We start from the raw sequence: 17,741 nt of genomic DNA on the forward strand, positions 1-17,741 counted from the left end.
ACTTACTATTGATTCTAAGAGCGTAAGGGTCTAAAAAACAAACAACTAAGTCAATATGCAGCCTACAGCGATCCTTCTGTACAGTTTAATGGTCCACATTTTTATGGGAATTTGGAGACATTGACCCAGAGGATTGGGTCTTCCCTACATTCAGTCTGGGACACACCTAGATCTCTTGTAATGGAAGAGAAGACAGAGCAGACAGAAAGGACAAAGACACTGGAGCTAAAGTAATACACGTTTATTGTGTGCCAGTCATTCTGGACCCCAGAGGTGGAAGGGAACAGAGGGCCTTGCTTGGATTGTAGAGGGCAGGCTTATTCCTCATCATGCATCTTCTGTAGGAGAAAAGAATTGGAGAGGTGAGAGGGATATCTCAGCAGAAGGGAGAATAAAGTCAGAGGTCTGAGGATGGGGATGGGGATATGGTATATCAGAATTCAGTAACTAGGTGTTACGGTTTATAAGTTGCTGAACTGAAGTCAGGAGAGTCTTGGACTTGAATTCTGTCTCAGTTACTTATTAGTTGTGTGACCTTAGGCAAGTCATTTAACCTCTTCCTTTAAAAAACAATATTATTATCATATGTAGATATTACATCATGGTATATTATATAAATTAAAATTAAAACATTATATTTAAGAACAATTTAAAAATATTCCTTTTTAAAAAAAGTTTTGAATTCCAAATTCTCTCTCTTCTTCTGATCCTCTCTCCCTGCGATGACAAATAATCTGATATAAGTTTTACATGTGTAATCATGTAAAACATTTTTCTATATTAGTCATTTCATGAAAGAAATCTCAAATTAGAAAAAAGAAGCAAAAATAAGTAGAAATATGTTCTGCTTTCAGACTCTATCAGTTCTTTTTTTGGGGGGCAGATGGAATTTTTCATCCTTCCTTCCCTCCTTTCTTTCTTTCTTCAATACTATGTATTGGTTCCAAGGCAGAAGAGCAGTAAGGGCTAGGCAATGGGGGTTAAGTGATTTGCCCAGGGTCACCCAGCTAGGAAGTGTCTGAGGCAAGATTTGAACCCAGGACCTCCCATCTCTGGGACTGGCTCTCAATCCACTGAGCCACTCAGCTGCCCTCATTCAATCTCTTTTATTATCTTCATCCATTAAATTAGAATAATAATAGTCCCTAACTCATAGGGTTGTTGTAAGGATCAGATGAGATAGCACATGTAAAGTATTTTACAAGCCTCACAGTGCTAAAGAAATGTTAGCTCGTATTAATTATTATGTCAGAGGGTGATGTGTATGTGTGTGTGTCTCAGGGAGGTTCTCACTGGGAGTGAGAGATGGTAGCATTATTGGCTTATGTATGTAACGATCTCTCTGTGGGAGAGGTCAAGGCTTTTAACATTTTTCTTCTTCTCGGTGGGAGGAGAGGAAGCTTCCTTGAAGAGGCCAGGATCTCATGGGATCTCTCTAAGAGAAGTCCAGGGTCTTAGGGATTTAAAGGATGGTCTTTGGACATAAAGGTGAGAGTCGTGGGTTGATGAGATCTATATCTGGGGGGATTACTCTACACTACTTTTGACTCTAAATACCTTGCAGTTGTAGCTTTATAAATCTTTTGGGCAGGGGGCAGCTGGGTGGCTCAGCAGGTTGAGAGCCAGGCCCAGAGATGGAAAGTCCTGGGTTCAAATCTGCCCTCAGACACTTCCTAGCTGTGTGACCCTGTTTAAGTCACTTAAACCCCCATTGTCTAGCCCTTACCTAAATGTTTCTATCTCAGAACCAATATACAGTATTGATTCTAAAATGGAAGGTAACTATGCTACTGTGAGGCATCAGAATTACATGGGTTTTCAGGGGAGGAGCTGAATACTATGTATGGGCCACTGGAAAAGATTTGGGGGTAAATAGGAAGCTAGTAGGGGCAGATATGTATATGTGAGGCTATAGCTAGAGGCTTTTCCCCAGAGTTGGGGAGGTTTGGAGTAACTTAATCTAGAAATAATAGAGATGGTAATTTCTCTAGCCAGCTAAGGCATGGGGAACTGGAGAGGACTGGCTATGGACTCTGCTGTTTTAACATTCTGAACCTTAGGATCATAGATTTAGAGTTGAAAGGGACGAGAGGTCATCTATTTGACTTCACATCATTATACAGATTAGGAGACCTAGGCTCACAAGTTAAGTCCCTTGACCAAAGTCACAGTCAGAATTTGAATCCAGGTTCTTTCTAAATCCAGGGGTTTATCATGGCTACCATCTTGTAAAGTTGGATACAGGCTCTTGTCCTTAACAACACTTTTGCTAAAGAACAATAGATACTGAAGAAAGGGAAAGGAGGGGAAAAGAGTGTCAGAGGTAGACTGATAGCCATGTATAATGGCTATGGACACTTTGGAATATATATGTGTGACAGCTCCCCAGTGAAACTGGCCCTTTGGCTGGTAAGATTTTGTAACAGGGAACATAAGGGAGAGAGACCCTCTAGGATGCATGGGAATGAAGCCTGTGTCTTTTGAGACCAACTTTGTTGGGTAGTTGTCATGGTCCCCTTGTTCCTTCATAGGATGAGAAGTTGAGAAGGGAGTTACAAATTGAGGCCTCATAGCCTAAACTCAGGGCTTCACAGAATCAATCTTTAAGGGCCCTGGGCTCCTGATTCATGAATAGGGGTTGGGGTATGTAAGTGTACTGCTTAGTGTGGGTGAAAAGAGCCTCTTGTTGCCTATTTTCATGGGGCATGAGGGTATCTGACACAGTCATCCATGTTCAGAGTTTGGGGGGGGGCCCTCCATGATGTGGGCTCACCTTGGCACCAATATCACGGCTTTTGGCCCGAAGCTTGTTGACCTGGGACTCAGCAATGTCAGCTCGTTCCTCAGCTTCGTCCAGCTCATGTTGTACCTTCCGGAACTTGGACAGGTTGGTATTGGCCTGTTCCTCCTGTGACAGGAGAGAGGAGAGAATAGGATAGGGTGGAAAGATTAAGAAAAGCTTAATTCTCCATCCTGAGGATCCATCTCCCTTCCCATTCTGAAGACTTGGGTCTACTGCCCAGAATGAGGACCTTTAACCCTGATCTACAGGTCTTTGATCATATTACTTTCATGCCCCAAATGTTCAGTGGTTCCCTTTGCCTATAAAATAAAGTCCAGACTCTTTAGTCTGGCAATCAGTGCTCTCTGCAGTCAGTATCTTATCTGCCAGTCTTTTGTGTACACAACCAGCTTTTCTAATCTTTTTCTTGACAATCCCCTAGATATAACATTTCCTCTTTTGCTCTATTACATGTGCTATTGCTTTTACTTGGGATGCCAACCATAATCTTTCTGATCTAAATTCTAGCCCATTCTTTGAGGCTCAGCTTAGATCCCTCCTCCTCCATTTAGCTCATCCATTACCCACATACAGATCTCTCTTTGCCTATAATGTCTATCATGCTTACTTTTTTGTCATTCAATCATATATTGCCTCATGTTATCCTAGGGTGATTTTGTATAAAAATCCTAATTCCTCCAGTCTTTAAAAAAAAATGTTTACCTTTTGTCTTAGAATCAACAGTAGTGCTGGTTTCAAGGCAGAAGAACAGCAAGGGCTATGCATTTGGAATTGTGACTTGCCCAAGGTCACACAGCTAGAAGTATCTGAGGCCAGATTTCAACCCAGGATCTCACTTCTCTGGACCTGGCTCTTAATCCACTGTTCCATCTAGCTGCCTCAATTTCCTCCAATCTAGAAGTCACATAAACTTTATGCTTGTCATATCTGTTCTTAGGTAGTGAGGAAACAACAACTCCTCTCTGAAGACTTTGGTTAAATAATGGCTCTATTGCTTATAAGCTGGGTGACCTTGGGCAAGCCATTTTAACAGACTGAACCTTAGTTTTCTCATCTGTTAAACAGTGATTGTGACACATACTATTTTCTTAATAAGGTGGTTTTGAAGAAAGCATTTTATAAACTGTAGGGTCCTATAAAATTTGAGCTATTATTGCTTTTTTTGTTCAACACAGTAGATGCTTGTAAATATATTAGCTGAATTAAAGTGACCCTCTTGTGTCCAAGTCCCACTGTGGGCAGCCCTTGCTTACCGCCTCCTCAGCCTGCCTCTTATAGGCCTTGACCTTCAGCTGCAGTTTGTCCACCAGGTCCTGGAGGCGCAGTAAGTTCTTCCTGTCCTCCTCTGTCTGTAGGGGGAGAAGAAGCCAATTCAGAGGAAAGGGAGTATGGGCCTGAAAGAAGGGGTGATGAGGAGAAAGAGTCATAGTAGGGAATGTGCCTGAAAGAAAATATGAGGACAGAGACTCATGGGAAGGTGCCCAGAAAAAGGGATGATGAGGACAAAGGCCCATGGGAATGTGCCCAAAAGGAGGGATGATGAGGACAAAGACCCATGGGAATGTGCCCAAAAGGAGGGATGAGGAGGACAAAGGCCCATGGGAATGTGCCCAAAAGGAGGGATGAGGAGGACAAAGACCCATGGGAATGTGCCCAAAAGGAGGGATGATGAGGACAAAGGCCCATGGGAATGTGCCCAAAAGGAGGGATGATGAGGACAAAGACCCATGGGAATGTGCCCAAAAGGAGGGATGAGGAGGACAAAGGCCCATGGGAATGTGCCCAAAAGGAGGGATGAGGAGGACAAAGACCCATGGGAATGTGCCCAAAAGGAGGGATGAGGAGGACAAAGGCCCATGGGAATGTGCCCAAAAGGAGGGATGAGGAGGACAAAGACCCATGGGAATGTGCCCAAAAGGAGGGATGAGGAGGACAAAGACCCATGGGAATGTGCCCAAAAGGAGGGATGAGGAGGACAAAGACCCATGGGAATGTGCCCAAAAGAAGGGATGGTGAGGACAAAGACCCATGGGAATGTGCCCAAAAGGAGGGATGATGAGGACAGAGACTCATGGTAGAGAATATGCCTGAAAGAACGGGAAAGAAAGATACATGGAAGGGACTTAAGATAGAGAGATGAAGGGAAGGGAATAAACATGTATGTTGTATCTACTATGGATTAAACACTATGCTAAGTGTTTTACACTTACAAATTTACAAATATCTTATCATAAAATCTCCATTCCCTAGTTTTACTTTTCCATTCATGCTTTCACCCCCTCCCAGGCCAAGAATACACCTAAGGTATGAACAGGTTCTAAGCAGTAGGGAAAAGTAACTAGAGTTTTGGGCTTTCATTCTAGAATGGAATGAAGGAAGCTGAGATGTCTCTGGGAAGGCAACTAGGTCTGGTTCTGGAACTAAGGCAAAAGTTTGGCCTGGTGTGACAATACAGGGTTATCAGTATACTCCAACTTGGGAGATGGAAGCACCAACTTAAATGTTTTTGGAGCATGGGAGGAGGTTGGGGAAAGGTTCCAGGTAGTTCTATATTCTAGAGCAACTAGAATAATTCTGATGTGAGTAGAGGTTGAGCTTAGGGTTAGAATCACTCTTTCTAAATGGACATTTCTGGAGAGAAGTTTTGAACAGAAAACATGGAGGAGAGAATAAAATGGTTTAGAGCAGGGATTCTTAAGGTTTTTTTGTGTGTCTTTGATTCCTTTTTTTTTTTTAACCAGGAAGTAAAGCCTATGTATTACTTCTCGGAAATTTAATGTTACATATTTGGACAGAGATTCTCCATCTAGAAGAAGATGCCTAGAAATGATATTGCCTCTATTAGTCTCTAAACTAAGGGTTTTTAACCTGGGTCCATAGACATATTTCCAAATAAGGAGGCTTGTGAATTTGTTTTTTTAATAACAATATTCCAACATCTCCTCTATAATCACCCTCTGAAAAGTGGGATATGTTACTTAGTCAGATGTAGCACTAAGGCATTGATGGTAACAATGGGAATCACATGCAAACCTGGGGCAATACTAATTAATAGGACTCTCAGGAAAATAGGTCTGAGAAGGAGAAATACATTTACTTTCCCTTTACTAGAAGAACACTTGTGCAGCTCTAGACTTTAGAGTACTTTCAGAGCATCTCCAATCATTTACTCTGCTCTTGACCACTTGTGCCATCATCAGCAAACTAATCATCATCTTCAACTCCCTTCCCACATGGAGAAGGGATTCTACCAGTGGAGCCACCTTGTGTTTCGAGAGGCCAACTTTGAACTTATCTTTCTCAGTTCTAGACCTCCACCATTCTACTCATACCTCCTCCCACCCCAACTTTGTAGCTATTCATATCTCTTTTATGAGTTATCTTCCTCTAGTAGAACATAAACTCCTTGGAAGCAGGCAGTATATTATGCTTTTTTTTTTTTGATACTCCTAGAATTTAATATTGTGCCTGGCATATATAGTAAGTGATTAATAAGTTCTCTCTCTCTCTCTCTCTCTCTCTCTCTCTCTCTCCATCTATACACCCACCCATCCATCTTTGTATGTATGTATGTATACATCCTTGGATCCCTGTATCTATCTATCTATCTATCTATCTATCTATCTATCTATCTATCTATCTGTCTGTCTGTCTGTCTGTCTGTCTGTCTGTCTGTCTGTCTGTCTGTCTATCTGGATAAAAGAAAATAGTTAAGACTAAAAGACTAGCTCAAGTTTCAGCCTGGTAAGACATGGTGACTTGGATAAATTCTCTGTTTGTTTACAGTGAGATGTTCTGATGGGATTCTGTAGTTGCCATCTTGAGGATCAGACATTCCTATGTGTTCTCACCTGGTAGGTAAGCTCCTTAATTCTTCTCTCACATTTCCTCATGCCTTTGACTGATTCAACATTTCTCTTTTGTTCTGACTCAAGCTCATTCTCCAGCTCCCTAACTCGGGCTTCGAGCTTCTGAAGCTGCTTTTTGCCACCCTTGAGGGCGATCTGCTCAGCCTCATCCAGCCGGTGCTGCAGGTCCTTGATGGTCTGCTCCATGTTCTTCTTCATTCTCTCCAGGTGGGCACTGGTGTCTTGCTCCTTCTTCAGCTCCTCAGCCATCATGGCTGCCTGGAGTGTAAGGAGAACAAAGTGATTGACTAGATATCTCCCTACCCTACTAAGGATCACCAATATTTCTTATTCTGTCCTCTGCTTCCCAAAAACCTTTGGTCTTACCCTGAAGTTAAACTAGAGGCCAGGACCCATGGGATGAGAACTGTCATTTGGCAGAAGGGCTAGATTGGCTTTTGTTTGTTCCTACTGGGAAAAACTGTTGATAACAGATGGAAGTTTTAGAAAATCAAATTTCAGTTTAATTTAAGGGAAAGCTTCCTAACAATGAAAAGATATGTTAAAACATATAACAGGTTTTTTCAGGACTCAGGGTCTTGAAGTACAAGATGGATGATTACTTCTTGGGGACATGGTACAGGGGATTCCTGTTCAAGAAAAGGTGGGATTAGGTGATCCTTGAGGTCTCTCCAAGCTCTGAGACTCTATAACCACAATTACTTCACTGACCTGAATCCAGCTTTCCTCAGTCCCTCTAAGTCATTCAAACTACAGTTATAGTTACTGCTATGGTAGTTTGGGCCCAATCCTTCCACTTTTTGCTTCTTTACTTTAGAACCCAAATGAAATATAGAAGGCAAGAGGGCAAAGGTGGTAACTCACGTCAGTAATGGCTTTCTTGGCCTTTTCCTCAGCATTTCTGCATTCCTGCACTGATTCTTCCACTTCTGACTGAAGTTGAGACAGGTCGGCTTCCATCTTCTTCTTCTGGTTGATTAGGCTGGTGTTCTAAAATAAGGACAGCAACACAAAACAAGGAAGAGAATTTAAGACTTTCTGATCAAGTCAGGGATTCAGGCTATTCCTTTCTCTTTGTATAATGCCTTTCTTCCTCTAGAGACAGTCTTGGAGGCCATTTGGACATGTTCTAGATCCGAGGTATTGAATATGATAATATGGCTAAACACAGGAATGCTGTCCTCAACACTATCAGGTGTAGCCAAATCAAATTAAAATGTAATTGGCAAGGGGCAGCTAGGTGGTATAGTGGATAGAGCACCAAGCCTAGAGATGGGAGCTCCTGGGTTCAAATTTGGCCCCAGATACTTCCTGGCTATGTGACCCTGGGCAAATCATTTAACCCTAGTTGCCTAGTCCTTACCATTCTCTTGTCTTGGAATCAGTACTTTGTATCAATCTATACAGAAGGTAAGGGTTAATATGATAAAGCACCAGATCTGGAGATGGGAGGTCCTGGGTTCAAATCTGATAATAGATATTTCCTAAATGTGTGAACCCAGGGAAATCTTTAACCCCAATTGTCTAGCCTTTAGAATGGAATTGATACTCATTCTAAGATAGAAGGCAAGTTTTTAAAATTTAATTAGAAAATATTTAACAAAATAAATAAAAATACAGTAGAATACAGATGTTAATATATGATTTTCCAAATAAATATGTCGTCAGCAGGGATCTTTTGTATAGTTTGGTGGCCCTATTTCTACAGGAGTCTGACACCACTGATAGCTCTTTCAGTTTACTCAGTGTTGGAGAAAGACCTTTCAAGGAAGAAAGTCTGGAATTTTAAATTTTAGTTTCAGAATGAATGTTGTTAGAGGCACAAACTTGGGAGTGAAAGAAAAGATTAGTCTCTGGTTCCAGGAAAATAATTCTATAGCTACAGTTTCAGAAAGAATGAATGAGAGATGGAGGCTTTGTTACTAGAATAAAGGACTAGGTTTTACTATGATTTAGAAAGAGATTAAGCCATTGATTAAATGGTATCATTTGCCAGATTCCTAGGTTGGTGAATTCTACATAATAGTAGCATTTTAAGGTTTCCAAAGTATTTTGGTAACAATGAACTTTTGAGGTAGGGGTTGGGAGCTCTATTATCCCTCTTTTAAAGATGAAGAAATTAAGCTTCAGAGACATTAGGTGGCTTTCCTATGGTCATAAAGCACTGGTATGTACTAGAGTTAGAATAGAAACGCAGATTTCTAGGGTCCAAGTCCAGCATTCTTTCCACTATAACCCATTGTCCTTCTAGGACCCTAATCTAAGATGACTCATAAGTGCATTTAACTTAAGCAAATTCAACTCTATGTATTGATCCAGAATGATGGCCCCTTGGCCAATGGTCCAACTGATCCCTCCTTGTCTCCTTCCCCAGGGTCTCCTGTGCTGAGCCTAGCCAAATCAAATGATCAGGGTGCAATTGCTATTCTGGAACCCAGTTGGACTGTGAAAGTTCCTGGGGGCTTTCTAGATCTTGCTTCCTAGCTGTTTCTTTCTCTTGACAACCTCGAGTTGTGATGCCTAGAGTGTGTGTGAATCCCAGGTCATACCGCTGGAGAAAGCCTTGCTGTACAAATGCACTGCAGGCACTTCCTTTTAACTGGGAGCCTTAGGATGGGGGAAATACCCTTGGGGAAACCAGAGCACCCTTGTGGGGAGAGAATTAGCATGGATAGAATGTTGGAATTGGAATCAAAGAAACCTGGATTCAAGTGTCACCTCAAATACTTACAATGTAACCCTGGCCAAGTCCCTTAACTATGATCCTCTGGGCTTAGTGGAGTGAGGTGATGCTATTGTTTGTTTTGAATGTTACATTGTAAAGACCATCCTTCCCTATAGTTCCACTCCTTGCACATAGTAAAAAATAAATGCTTGATGATAGCATGGTTGTGGTCATTGGGTGGTATTTCCCCCTTAATTAGGTTCCATCTAAATGAGAAAGTAATAAGAGTTCTGCCTAATAGAAAGGAGTGAAGGGTTTTTGGGAAGACTGAAAAGGCATTAAATTTTACCTAGAAGATACAATTTGTAAATTTGTGTCTCTCCTTGACAATGCTTTGTGACATAGCTTAAGATCTTAGCCCTTGCTTAAATTTCTTATCAAAGTTGTATAACTTTCTTTTGCTTTTTTTATTTTTTTTTAACTTTTACCTTCTGTTATAGAAGGGATACTAAATACAGGTTCCAAGGTAGAAGAAAGGAAAGGACTAGGCAGCTGGGATTAAGTGACTTGCTCAGGGTCATATAATTGGCTCATTTCTAAGATCCTTATCTTCTGTTTTAGGATCAATACTGTGTGTTGATTCCAAGGCTGGGCAATTAGAGCTAAATGACTTTCTCAGGGTTGAATAGTTGGGAAGTGTTTGAGGCCACATTTGAACCCAGAACCTCCTGTCTTCACTACTTGGCTTTCTATCCACTGGGCTGCCACCTAGCTGCCCCTAGAGTAATACTTTAAAATTCCATCTTGCCATAGCAGGTAACCTGCTGGGTATTAGATGTTCATCAAAAAAAGAATGACTGAGTTGTGGGTGTTCAAGCCAGTTTTCACCTGCAGGGAGAGCCTCTCACCTGGGAGTGGAGCAGCTGTACCCTCTCACTAGTCTCAATCAGCTCCTGCTCGGCCAGCTTGCGTGCCCTCTCTGTTTGCTCCACCACTTCCCTCAGTTCCTCCAGCTCAGCCTGCAGCAGGTTATTTCTTCGGTCCACAATGGCGATGTTCTCCTTCAGGTCATCATTGGCCCGGATGGAGTCATCCAGCTGGATTTGGGTGTCCTATAGGGGAGAAAGGAGAGTGCAGAATAGATTATCCCAAACCTCATTTGTGTTTCTGGCCACCCTCACCCCTCTCTGCTTCTAGAGAAGAACCTGTGGCTTGGAGTTGAAAAAGCAATTATTTCCTGGGGAGACAGGAACCACAGATTAGTGGAAAGAGTGTTGGTTTTTGAGGAAGAGATCCTGGCCCTCTTACGTGCTACCTCTGGGACCATGGATAAGACTCCATTTCTCTAAATCTCAGTTTCCTAAACTGTAAAATGAGATAGTTGGCCCAAGTAACCTCTAAGATATTAGTGAATTAATGTACATTTGCTTTCCTTGACTGCATATTTTCACAAGAGTTTTTCCCCTTTTCCCATGAAAAGGTGAAGAAAATAAATACTGGTTAATTTGTAAAAAAAAATGATAAAATGATAAGCAGGTTAATTTTAAGAGAACATTGAAAGGGAGCAGTGAGGTGGCACAATGAATAGAGAACCTGGGTTCAAACTTGACTTCAGATACTTCCTAGCTGTGTGATTCTGGGCAAGTCACTTAACCCTGTTTGCCCATTCCTTGCCCTTCTGTCTTAAGAGTCGTTACTAAGACAGAAAGTAAGGATTAAAAAAAAAATAAAAAGCAGATGGCTCAGTAGATTGAGAGCCAGCCCCAGAGATGGGAAGTCCTGGGTTCAGATACTTCCTAGCTGTGTGACCCTGGGCAAGTAACTTAACTCCCATTGTCTACCCCTTACCCCTCTTCTGCCTTGGAACCAACACATAGGATTGATTCCAAGATATATGGTATGGGTTTTAAAAAAATAAATTAAATTAAAAGTAAAAATTATATAAAAAATAAAATAAAAATTTCATGAAATTATGAAAAACAAAAGGGAATCGAACCAAGAGAACATTATATATAGTCACAAAAATAACGTTTGAAGAATAACTCATGACTGTCCATTTCTAAAGAAAGAACAGATAAATAGAAACATGCAAGATATAGTTTTGTGTATACATACATATATATTTTAAAAGACAAATACCTTCTGTCTTAGACTCTGTATCAAGTAGAGGTTCCAAGGCAGAAGAATGGTAAGGTTTAGGTGGTTGGGGTTTAAGTGGCTTTGCCCAGGGTTACTCAGCTAGAACTGTCTGATCATATTTGATTCTATGGCCTCCGGTCTCCAGGCCTCGCTCTCTATCCACTGAGCCACCTAGCGCCCTTACATATATATTTTTTTCAAACCATGCCTTCTCTAGTGTGGGGAGGGGAGGAAGGAAGAGAGATACCTGGGAATTTTAATGTAACTAATAAACTAATTAACTTTTTAAAAGGAACATTTAAAAAATTCTAATTACTTCTGTTTTCTTCCAAATCTAAATCTGTGATCCTACGATTTTGCTCCTCCCTTTTCTCCTATCCCTCTTCTCATACGCTCACATCTTTTGTGAGCTAATTTTATTATACCACCTGGTCTGTACACATTCCCTCACCTGCAAGTGAGTTTGAAGGACAATGAGTCAGTATGTAGAATGAATAGAACCAGGACATATTCAGAATCATCAACTATTCAAGCTGGAAAGGCACAGAGAGACAACCTAGTCTAATCCTTTCATATTAATGATGAGAAAATGGAATCCCAAAGATCCAGGACTCAAGCAGCGGTCCCTTTTCTCCCCTCTGAGACTCTACTAATGTTGCCCAGATCTAGTTTGAAAAGAGAGCATCCATTCACCTATGTATTAATCTTGTTAGCCTCCATTGCCTAGCCCTTACCACTCTTCTGCTTTGGAACCAATACACAGTATTGATTCTAAGACTGAAGGTAAAGTTGTTTTTTTTTAAGAAAGAAAGAAAACAAATGAAGCCCAATGGGGAAGTGGACAGAATGTTCATCTTGGATTCAAGAAGACTTCCAGATGAAGCCTACCTCCATCACCTATTCTCTGTGAGATATCAAGTTTATTTACCCTATTGGCCTCAGTTTTCTCATTTGTAAAATGGAGATAATTATAGCACCTACCTCCCATGGTAGCTGTGATGATCAAATGAGATAATATACTTTACGTGCTTTGTAAACCTTAAAGCATTAAATAAATAAAAGCTATCATCATTTCTTTCTCATCCATAGACTACAGTTTCACTTTTTTCTAAGCCCCTCATTCTGTTACCTTTAGGTGGGCCTGGGCTATCTTTAAGTGCTTCTGGGCCTCAGAGGACATCCGGTTGGCTTGGCTGAGCTGGATCTCCATCTCATTGAGGTCTCCCTCCATCTTCTTCTTCACCCGAAGGGCCTCATTCCGGCTTCGGGTCTCAGCATCCAGGGAGGTCTGCAGGGAGTCCACCACTCGAAGGTGGTTGCGCTTGGCCTGTTCCATCTCTTCATCCTTCTCTGTTAGCTTCCGTTCAATCTCTGCCTTGATCTGGTTGAACTCCAGCTGAGCCCGAAGAATCTTCCCCTCCTCATGCTCCAAAGAGGCCTGGAAGAAGAAAGAGGAAAAAGGAGTTGAATGCCACTTTTAATGTCAGAGGGGCATGCTAAGAGAGGAAGGGATGAACAAAGAAACATATAAGGAATTACAAGTTAAAGGAAACAAAACATAAAGAGTTAAGGAGATTTGGAGGATAATGCAAAGGTAGGGGCATGGAGCAGCTAGTTGGCTCAGCAGAAAGATAGCCAGGCCTAGAAATGGGAGGTCCTGGGTTCAAATCTGACCTCAGATACTTCCTACTTATGTGATGCTGGACAAGTCACTTAAACTCCATTGTCTAGTCCTTACCAGTCTTCTGCCTTAGAACCAATCGAAGATGAAAGGTAAGGGTTAAAAAATAATTTTTTAAAAAATCATCACCTGGACTCAGTTCATGGTGCTTTCTTTTGAACAATTATCTGTCACCTTTAGGGTACCTAGATGGTGCAGTGGGTAGAACTCTGGGCCTGGAGTCAGAAAGACTCATCTTTGGGAGCTTAAATTCAGCCTCAGATGCTTCCTAGCTGGGTGACCCTAGGTTTCCTCATCTGTAAAATGAGCTGGAAAGCAAAATGGCAAACTCCTCCAGAACCTTTGCCAAGAAAACCTCAAATGGGATAACAAAGAGTTGGTAACAACTCAACAGCTATCACCTTTTCCTTAGAGGCAACCATATAAAATATGGCACCTTGCCAAGACTGTCCTGAAGCTTCCGTGAGGAAAGAGACATGGGGGAAACTTGCAGGAAGATGTTTTTCCTTAAAGTATAATGATGTGGAATCTAAGAGGAAGGAAGAGAACATTCCTGGGCAGGAGCAAAAGGAGGAGATGATTTTTCACAAGTGGATCAAGCAGTTATCCTAAAATGGTTTCCATTCGACCTTGGGGATGGTGATGGGGGAGTTGTACAGAGATAGAAAGAAGAGACAGAAAGCAGAAGAAGCCAGCCCCTCTCACCTCTGCTTCCTCCAGGGCTGACTGCAGCTCCAATTTCTCAACTTCCAGCTGCTTTCGGATCTTCTCCAGCTCATGGACATTCTTTCCCCCTTCTCCCAGTTGCTCTGTCAGGTCTGAGATCTCCTCTGAGTGAGGGAAGAGATAGGAGAGCCTCAGGAACTGTGGCCTCTTCATCCCATCCTTGCCATTCCCAAACACTTTCCCTAGCTGCTGCTGCCTCCTTCCTCTTCTCTTTTATTCTTTCCCCAACTCACCCTGGAGGTTCTTGTTTTCCCTCTTAAAGGTCTCCAGATGCTCCAGGGATTCCTCATAGGCATTCTTTAGCTTGAAGAGTTCAGTGCTGAGGGAACGAGCCTCCTTCTGAGATGACTCTAGCTCTGACTGAGACTCCTCATATTTCTGCTTCCATTCAGCAAGGATCTATAGAGCCAAGAATAGAGATCAGGTCACCTGACAAGTTCCCAGGGCTGGTTTTCTGCACTTCCATCAGCTCTATCCTAAGCATTTTGGGCTAGAGAGACTCCATGACTTTTGGCTTGTATTTCTATCTATAACACAGTCTCCTTCATCCCCAGTGTAAACCTCAAAATTCCTTAGACTTATAAATGTTGGAAATTTCACCATTGGGATATTTCATACTTGGAAAATTTCTTACTGATAGTCTGTTGGAATGGGAACCCCATTGGCATGGGAGGTTCCTTCTCTTCCCTTCTTAAGATTACTTTAGGACAGAAACCTTTTGCTGAACAATGGAAAGGACTTTGACCTATGCTTAAGCATAGAACAGGAATTTCTTTGAGTCATGATTGATTTTAGAATTGATACAATGGAGATACTTGGAATCAATCTCCACCCTATTCAGTCCTAACAGGATTGAGTAAGGGCTGCAGCCTAGATCAAAATTTAATTATTCCAATCTCTACCCTACTCAGGTTAACAGGATTTAGAAAGGGCTGTAGCAAAGGAGCAAAGATTTAATCATTTGAAAATATGACCTTCAACAGACATGTGCAAAGCCTCTGAGCAGTCCTGGGTTAAGCTAGAGCCTCCATTGGCACAGGGAAATTGATGGACAGTGATTGGTAGATGTGAGAACTGAGGGGAGGCAACTTGGATGGTTTCCTTAAAGATCAGGGGGGTCTGGAGACTCGAGGTGGTTGAGGAGTTGGTCGGGAGTGGTGGCAGTGTACTCTGAGAAGCTTGCTCTGAAGGAAGCTGAAGGTGGGGGCCCCTGAGACTGTTTCTCCATTTTGGTCACGTGAGTAATAGGGACTGATCTCTTTTCTTTGCCCCAGCTATCTTAGGGCTTGGGCCTTTTGGCCCAGCCTAAACAGAAGGGGTATTTAAACCCTATTCCCTTCTCTCCCTTTTTCTCTCTCTCTATCTCTAATTCCTTTCTTCCTCCTATTGTAATTAAACTCCATAAAAGATTGACTGCTGGCTTGAGTTTTCATTTAGGAATTACATAGCTGAATTCCTTGGTGACCTTAAATTAATATATATCAGTCTTTTAAAGTGATTTCCTTGTAACACCAGGAGAGTTTTTCCTAGCATTTTTACTACAAATCATTCTCTTCCATTTCCCCCTTTAGAGCTATCTTTCCTTTCCACCTGGTTCTTATACCATATTCTTTCTCCTTGCCCTTTTTTCTTTTTTCCTCTCTTCCATCTCTCTACTTTGATTCCTTCTATCTTTAATTAACCTTCTTCCTCATTTTTATTTCCTTATTCCCTTTCTTCATACTGACATGGGCACTGTACCCCCAGAAACCCAGGCGAACTATTATCAGGGAAACTCCTTTGCCCTTACATCCTTGTGACTCTTAACCTAGAAACACCCAATGACCCCACCCAGGGTCCTGAGATGTTTACCCTCTTTTGTCCTCTAGATTTAAGGTGGACAAAGAAATGAATCTTTATGCCTCCAGGCAGACCCCAGTCAGATGACCACCTCACCCCACCAAATGCCTGAGTGACTAACACTCACTCTGGTCTTGTCCACACCAGGACCTAGCATCTAAAGAGCATATAAACCCCAGAACTGATGTCGTCTGGGGGACAGCCTTTCCATCCATGCTGTCCCCATGGAGGAACAGCCTTTCCTTTCATGCTGTCCTCCCAGGGAACTGCTCCCCATCTTGCTGTTCTACCTTGCTATCCTCCTGGCCACTCTCAACATTACTTTCTAAATTAATAAATCTCTTTTGTTTTTAAGCTAAGTTTTGGAGTCATTGCATGCTTGCAAAAGGTATCCTTCCGGAACCCCAAAGGGTATCATTCCATACCCATAACAATACCTTGTCCAAGTTCCTCTGAATCTTGCTTAGGGGCCAAGGTTGAGAACCAGATCACTCCACCAAGTCTCCAGACTGCACTCTCCTTAGCCCCATTCCTGGGGCCTCTTTCTATATTCCCCCCCAACCCATTTATCCTTCTACATTCTTCCACTTTCCTTGCCCTCATCTCCCTGGACATTTCCAAGTTCCCATCTTCTCCCTTTGGTTTCCTCTCCCTGAGTCTCTCTCTGCCTTCTCCATACCTGGATCTTCCCTCTGGGCATTACTCAGCTTCTAGAAGGTCTCTTTGGTTCTTTTTACTCCTATCTAACTTTCTCTTTCTTCTATTTACTGGCCTTTTGCTCTAGATTCCACCCCCTTTTCTCATCTATAGTATGGCTCAGAAAAAAGGATTGGATTTGGTACCATAGCCCCTGGAGTAGGACTCCAGGGCTTGCCACTTGATAACTGCATGACCTTGGGTGAGTGAATTTTCTCATCTGTAAGATGGATGCCAGTAACAGAAAAATTGTGAAATGGTCAGCTGTGATAGACTTAGCTACTCTCAGCAATACAATGATCCAGGACAATGCTGAAGGACTTATAACAAAGAATGCTATCCACCTTCAGAGACAGAACTATTGAAGTAGAAATGCAAATGAAAAAATATGATTTATCACTTGTTTATTTGGGTTTATGTCTCAAGGTTTTGGTTTTATAAGATTATTTGCTTATAAAAATAAACAATATGGAAATGTTTTGCAGGATAACACATGTATAATCCAGAAAAATAATAAAATAAATGTAAAAAAAGATGAAGATGTTGTCATAAATGTCCTTAAGTCCTTCAGGCTCTAAAGCAATGCCTGGATTAACCCTCTGACCTTGTTTCAGTCCCTCTCCATCCCATCCTCACCTTGTCAAAGTTCCTCTGTTTCTTGTCCAGAGCAGCAGCAGCAGCATTGGACCTTTCCACATCTACCATCAGGTCCTCGATTTCATTCTGCAATCGGTGCTTGGTCTTCTCCAGGGATGAGCACTTGGCATTCACAGCCTCCACAGCCTCCTCTGCATCCTGCAGCCTCTGAGCCAGCTTCTTCCTGGGAGAGTTAGAAGGCAGAGGGGAAAAGAGTGGAAATAAGTCTATGAAGGAGGGGACAGCTAAGTAGTTCAGTGGTTTGAGGATTGAGCCTAGAGACAGGAGATTGATTGTTGGTTTCAAATCTAGCCTCAGATACTTTCTAGCTGTGTGACTCTGGGCAAGTCACTTAACCCCCATTGCCAAGCCCTTTTCTGCTTTGGAACCAATACACAGTATTGATTCTAAGACAGAAGGGAAGAGTTAATAAAATAGTCAGTCTATGAAGGAGCAATGCAAGCTTCTGAAGAAACTGCCAGAGGTGTGTCAACATGGAAATCTAGAGATCCCCAGTTTATTTAGTTTGAGTGTAGAAACCCCAGGTTTTGACCTTGTCACAGGAGAGGTTTTCCCCTGAGGGAAGGTCCCTCTTCACCAGACAGTGAACTTCCTGGTAGTTTGGGTGGGAATAGCTAATCCCATCCAATATTAAGCATCCCTTTTGTCCCAATGGCTTCTCCCCCT

General features: G+C 42.1%; 1 protein-coding gene across 1 annotated transcript in view; it reads right to left on the minus strand.

The window, feature by feature from the left end:
- Nucleotides 1-226: 226 nt before the first annotated feature.
- The window catches only part of MYH6 (myosin heavy chain 6), a 51,296-nt gene continuing 33,781 nt past the window's right edge, over nucleotides 227-17,741 (minus strand). Inside the window, exons 29-38 of the mRNA XM_007479836.3 lie at nucleotides 17,055-17,238; nucleotides 14,117-14,282; nucleotides 13,863-13,987; nucleotides 12,606-12,914; nucleotides 10,246-10,449; nucleotides 7,537-7,662; nucleotides 6,655-6,930; nucleotides 4,057-4,152; nucleotides 2,774-2,908; nucleotides 227-338 (exon numbers count right to left, since the gene is read on the minus strand). Coding sequence (XP_007479898.2) covers nucleotides 318-338; nucleotides 2,774-2,908; nucleotides 4,057-4,152; nucleotides 6,655-6,930; nucleotides 7,537-7,662; nucleotides 10,246-10,449; nucleotides 12,606-12,914; nucleotides 13,863-13,987; nucleotides 14,117-14,282; nucleotides 17,055-17,238 — 1,642 coding nt within the window. The 3' untranslated portion in view covers nucleotides 227-317. The remainder of the gene's footprint in view (nucleotides 339-2,773; nucleotides 2,909-4,056; nucleotides 4,153-6,654; nucleotides 6,931-7,536; nucleotides 7,663-10,245; nucleotides 10,450-12,605; nucleotides 12,915-13,862; nucleotides 13,988-14,116; nucleotides 14,283-17,054; nucleotides 17,239-17,741) is intronic.

Source organism: Monodelphis domestica, chromosome 1 (assembly GCF_027887165.1).
Source record: "Monodelphis domestica isolate mMonDom1 chromosome 1, mMonDom1.pri, whole genome shotgun sequence".
Lineage (NCBI taxonomy): Eukaryota > Metazoa > Chordata > Mammalia > Didelphimorphia > Didelphidae > Monodelphis > Monodelphis domestica.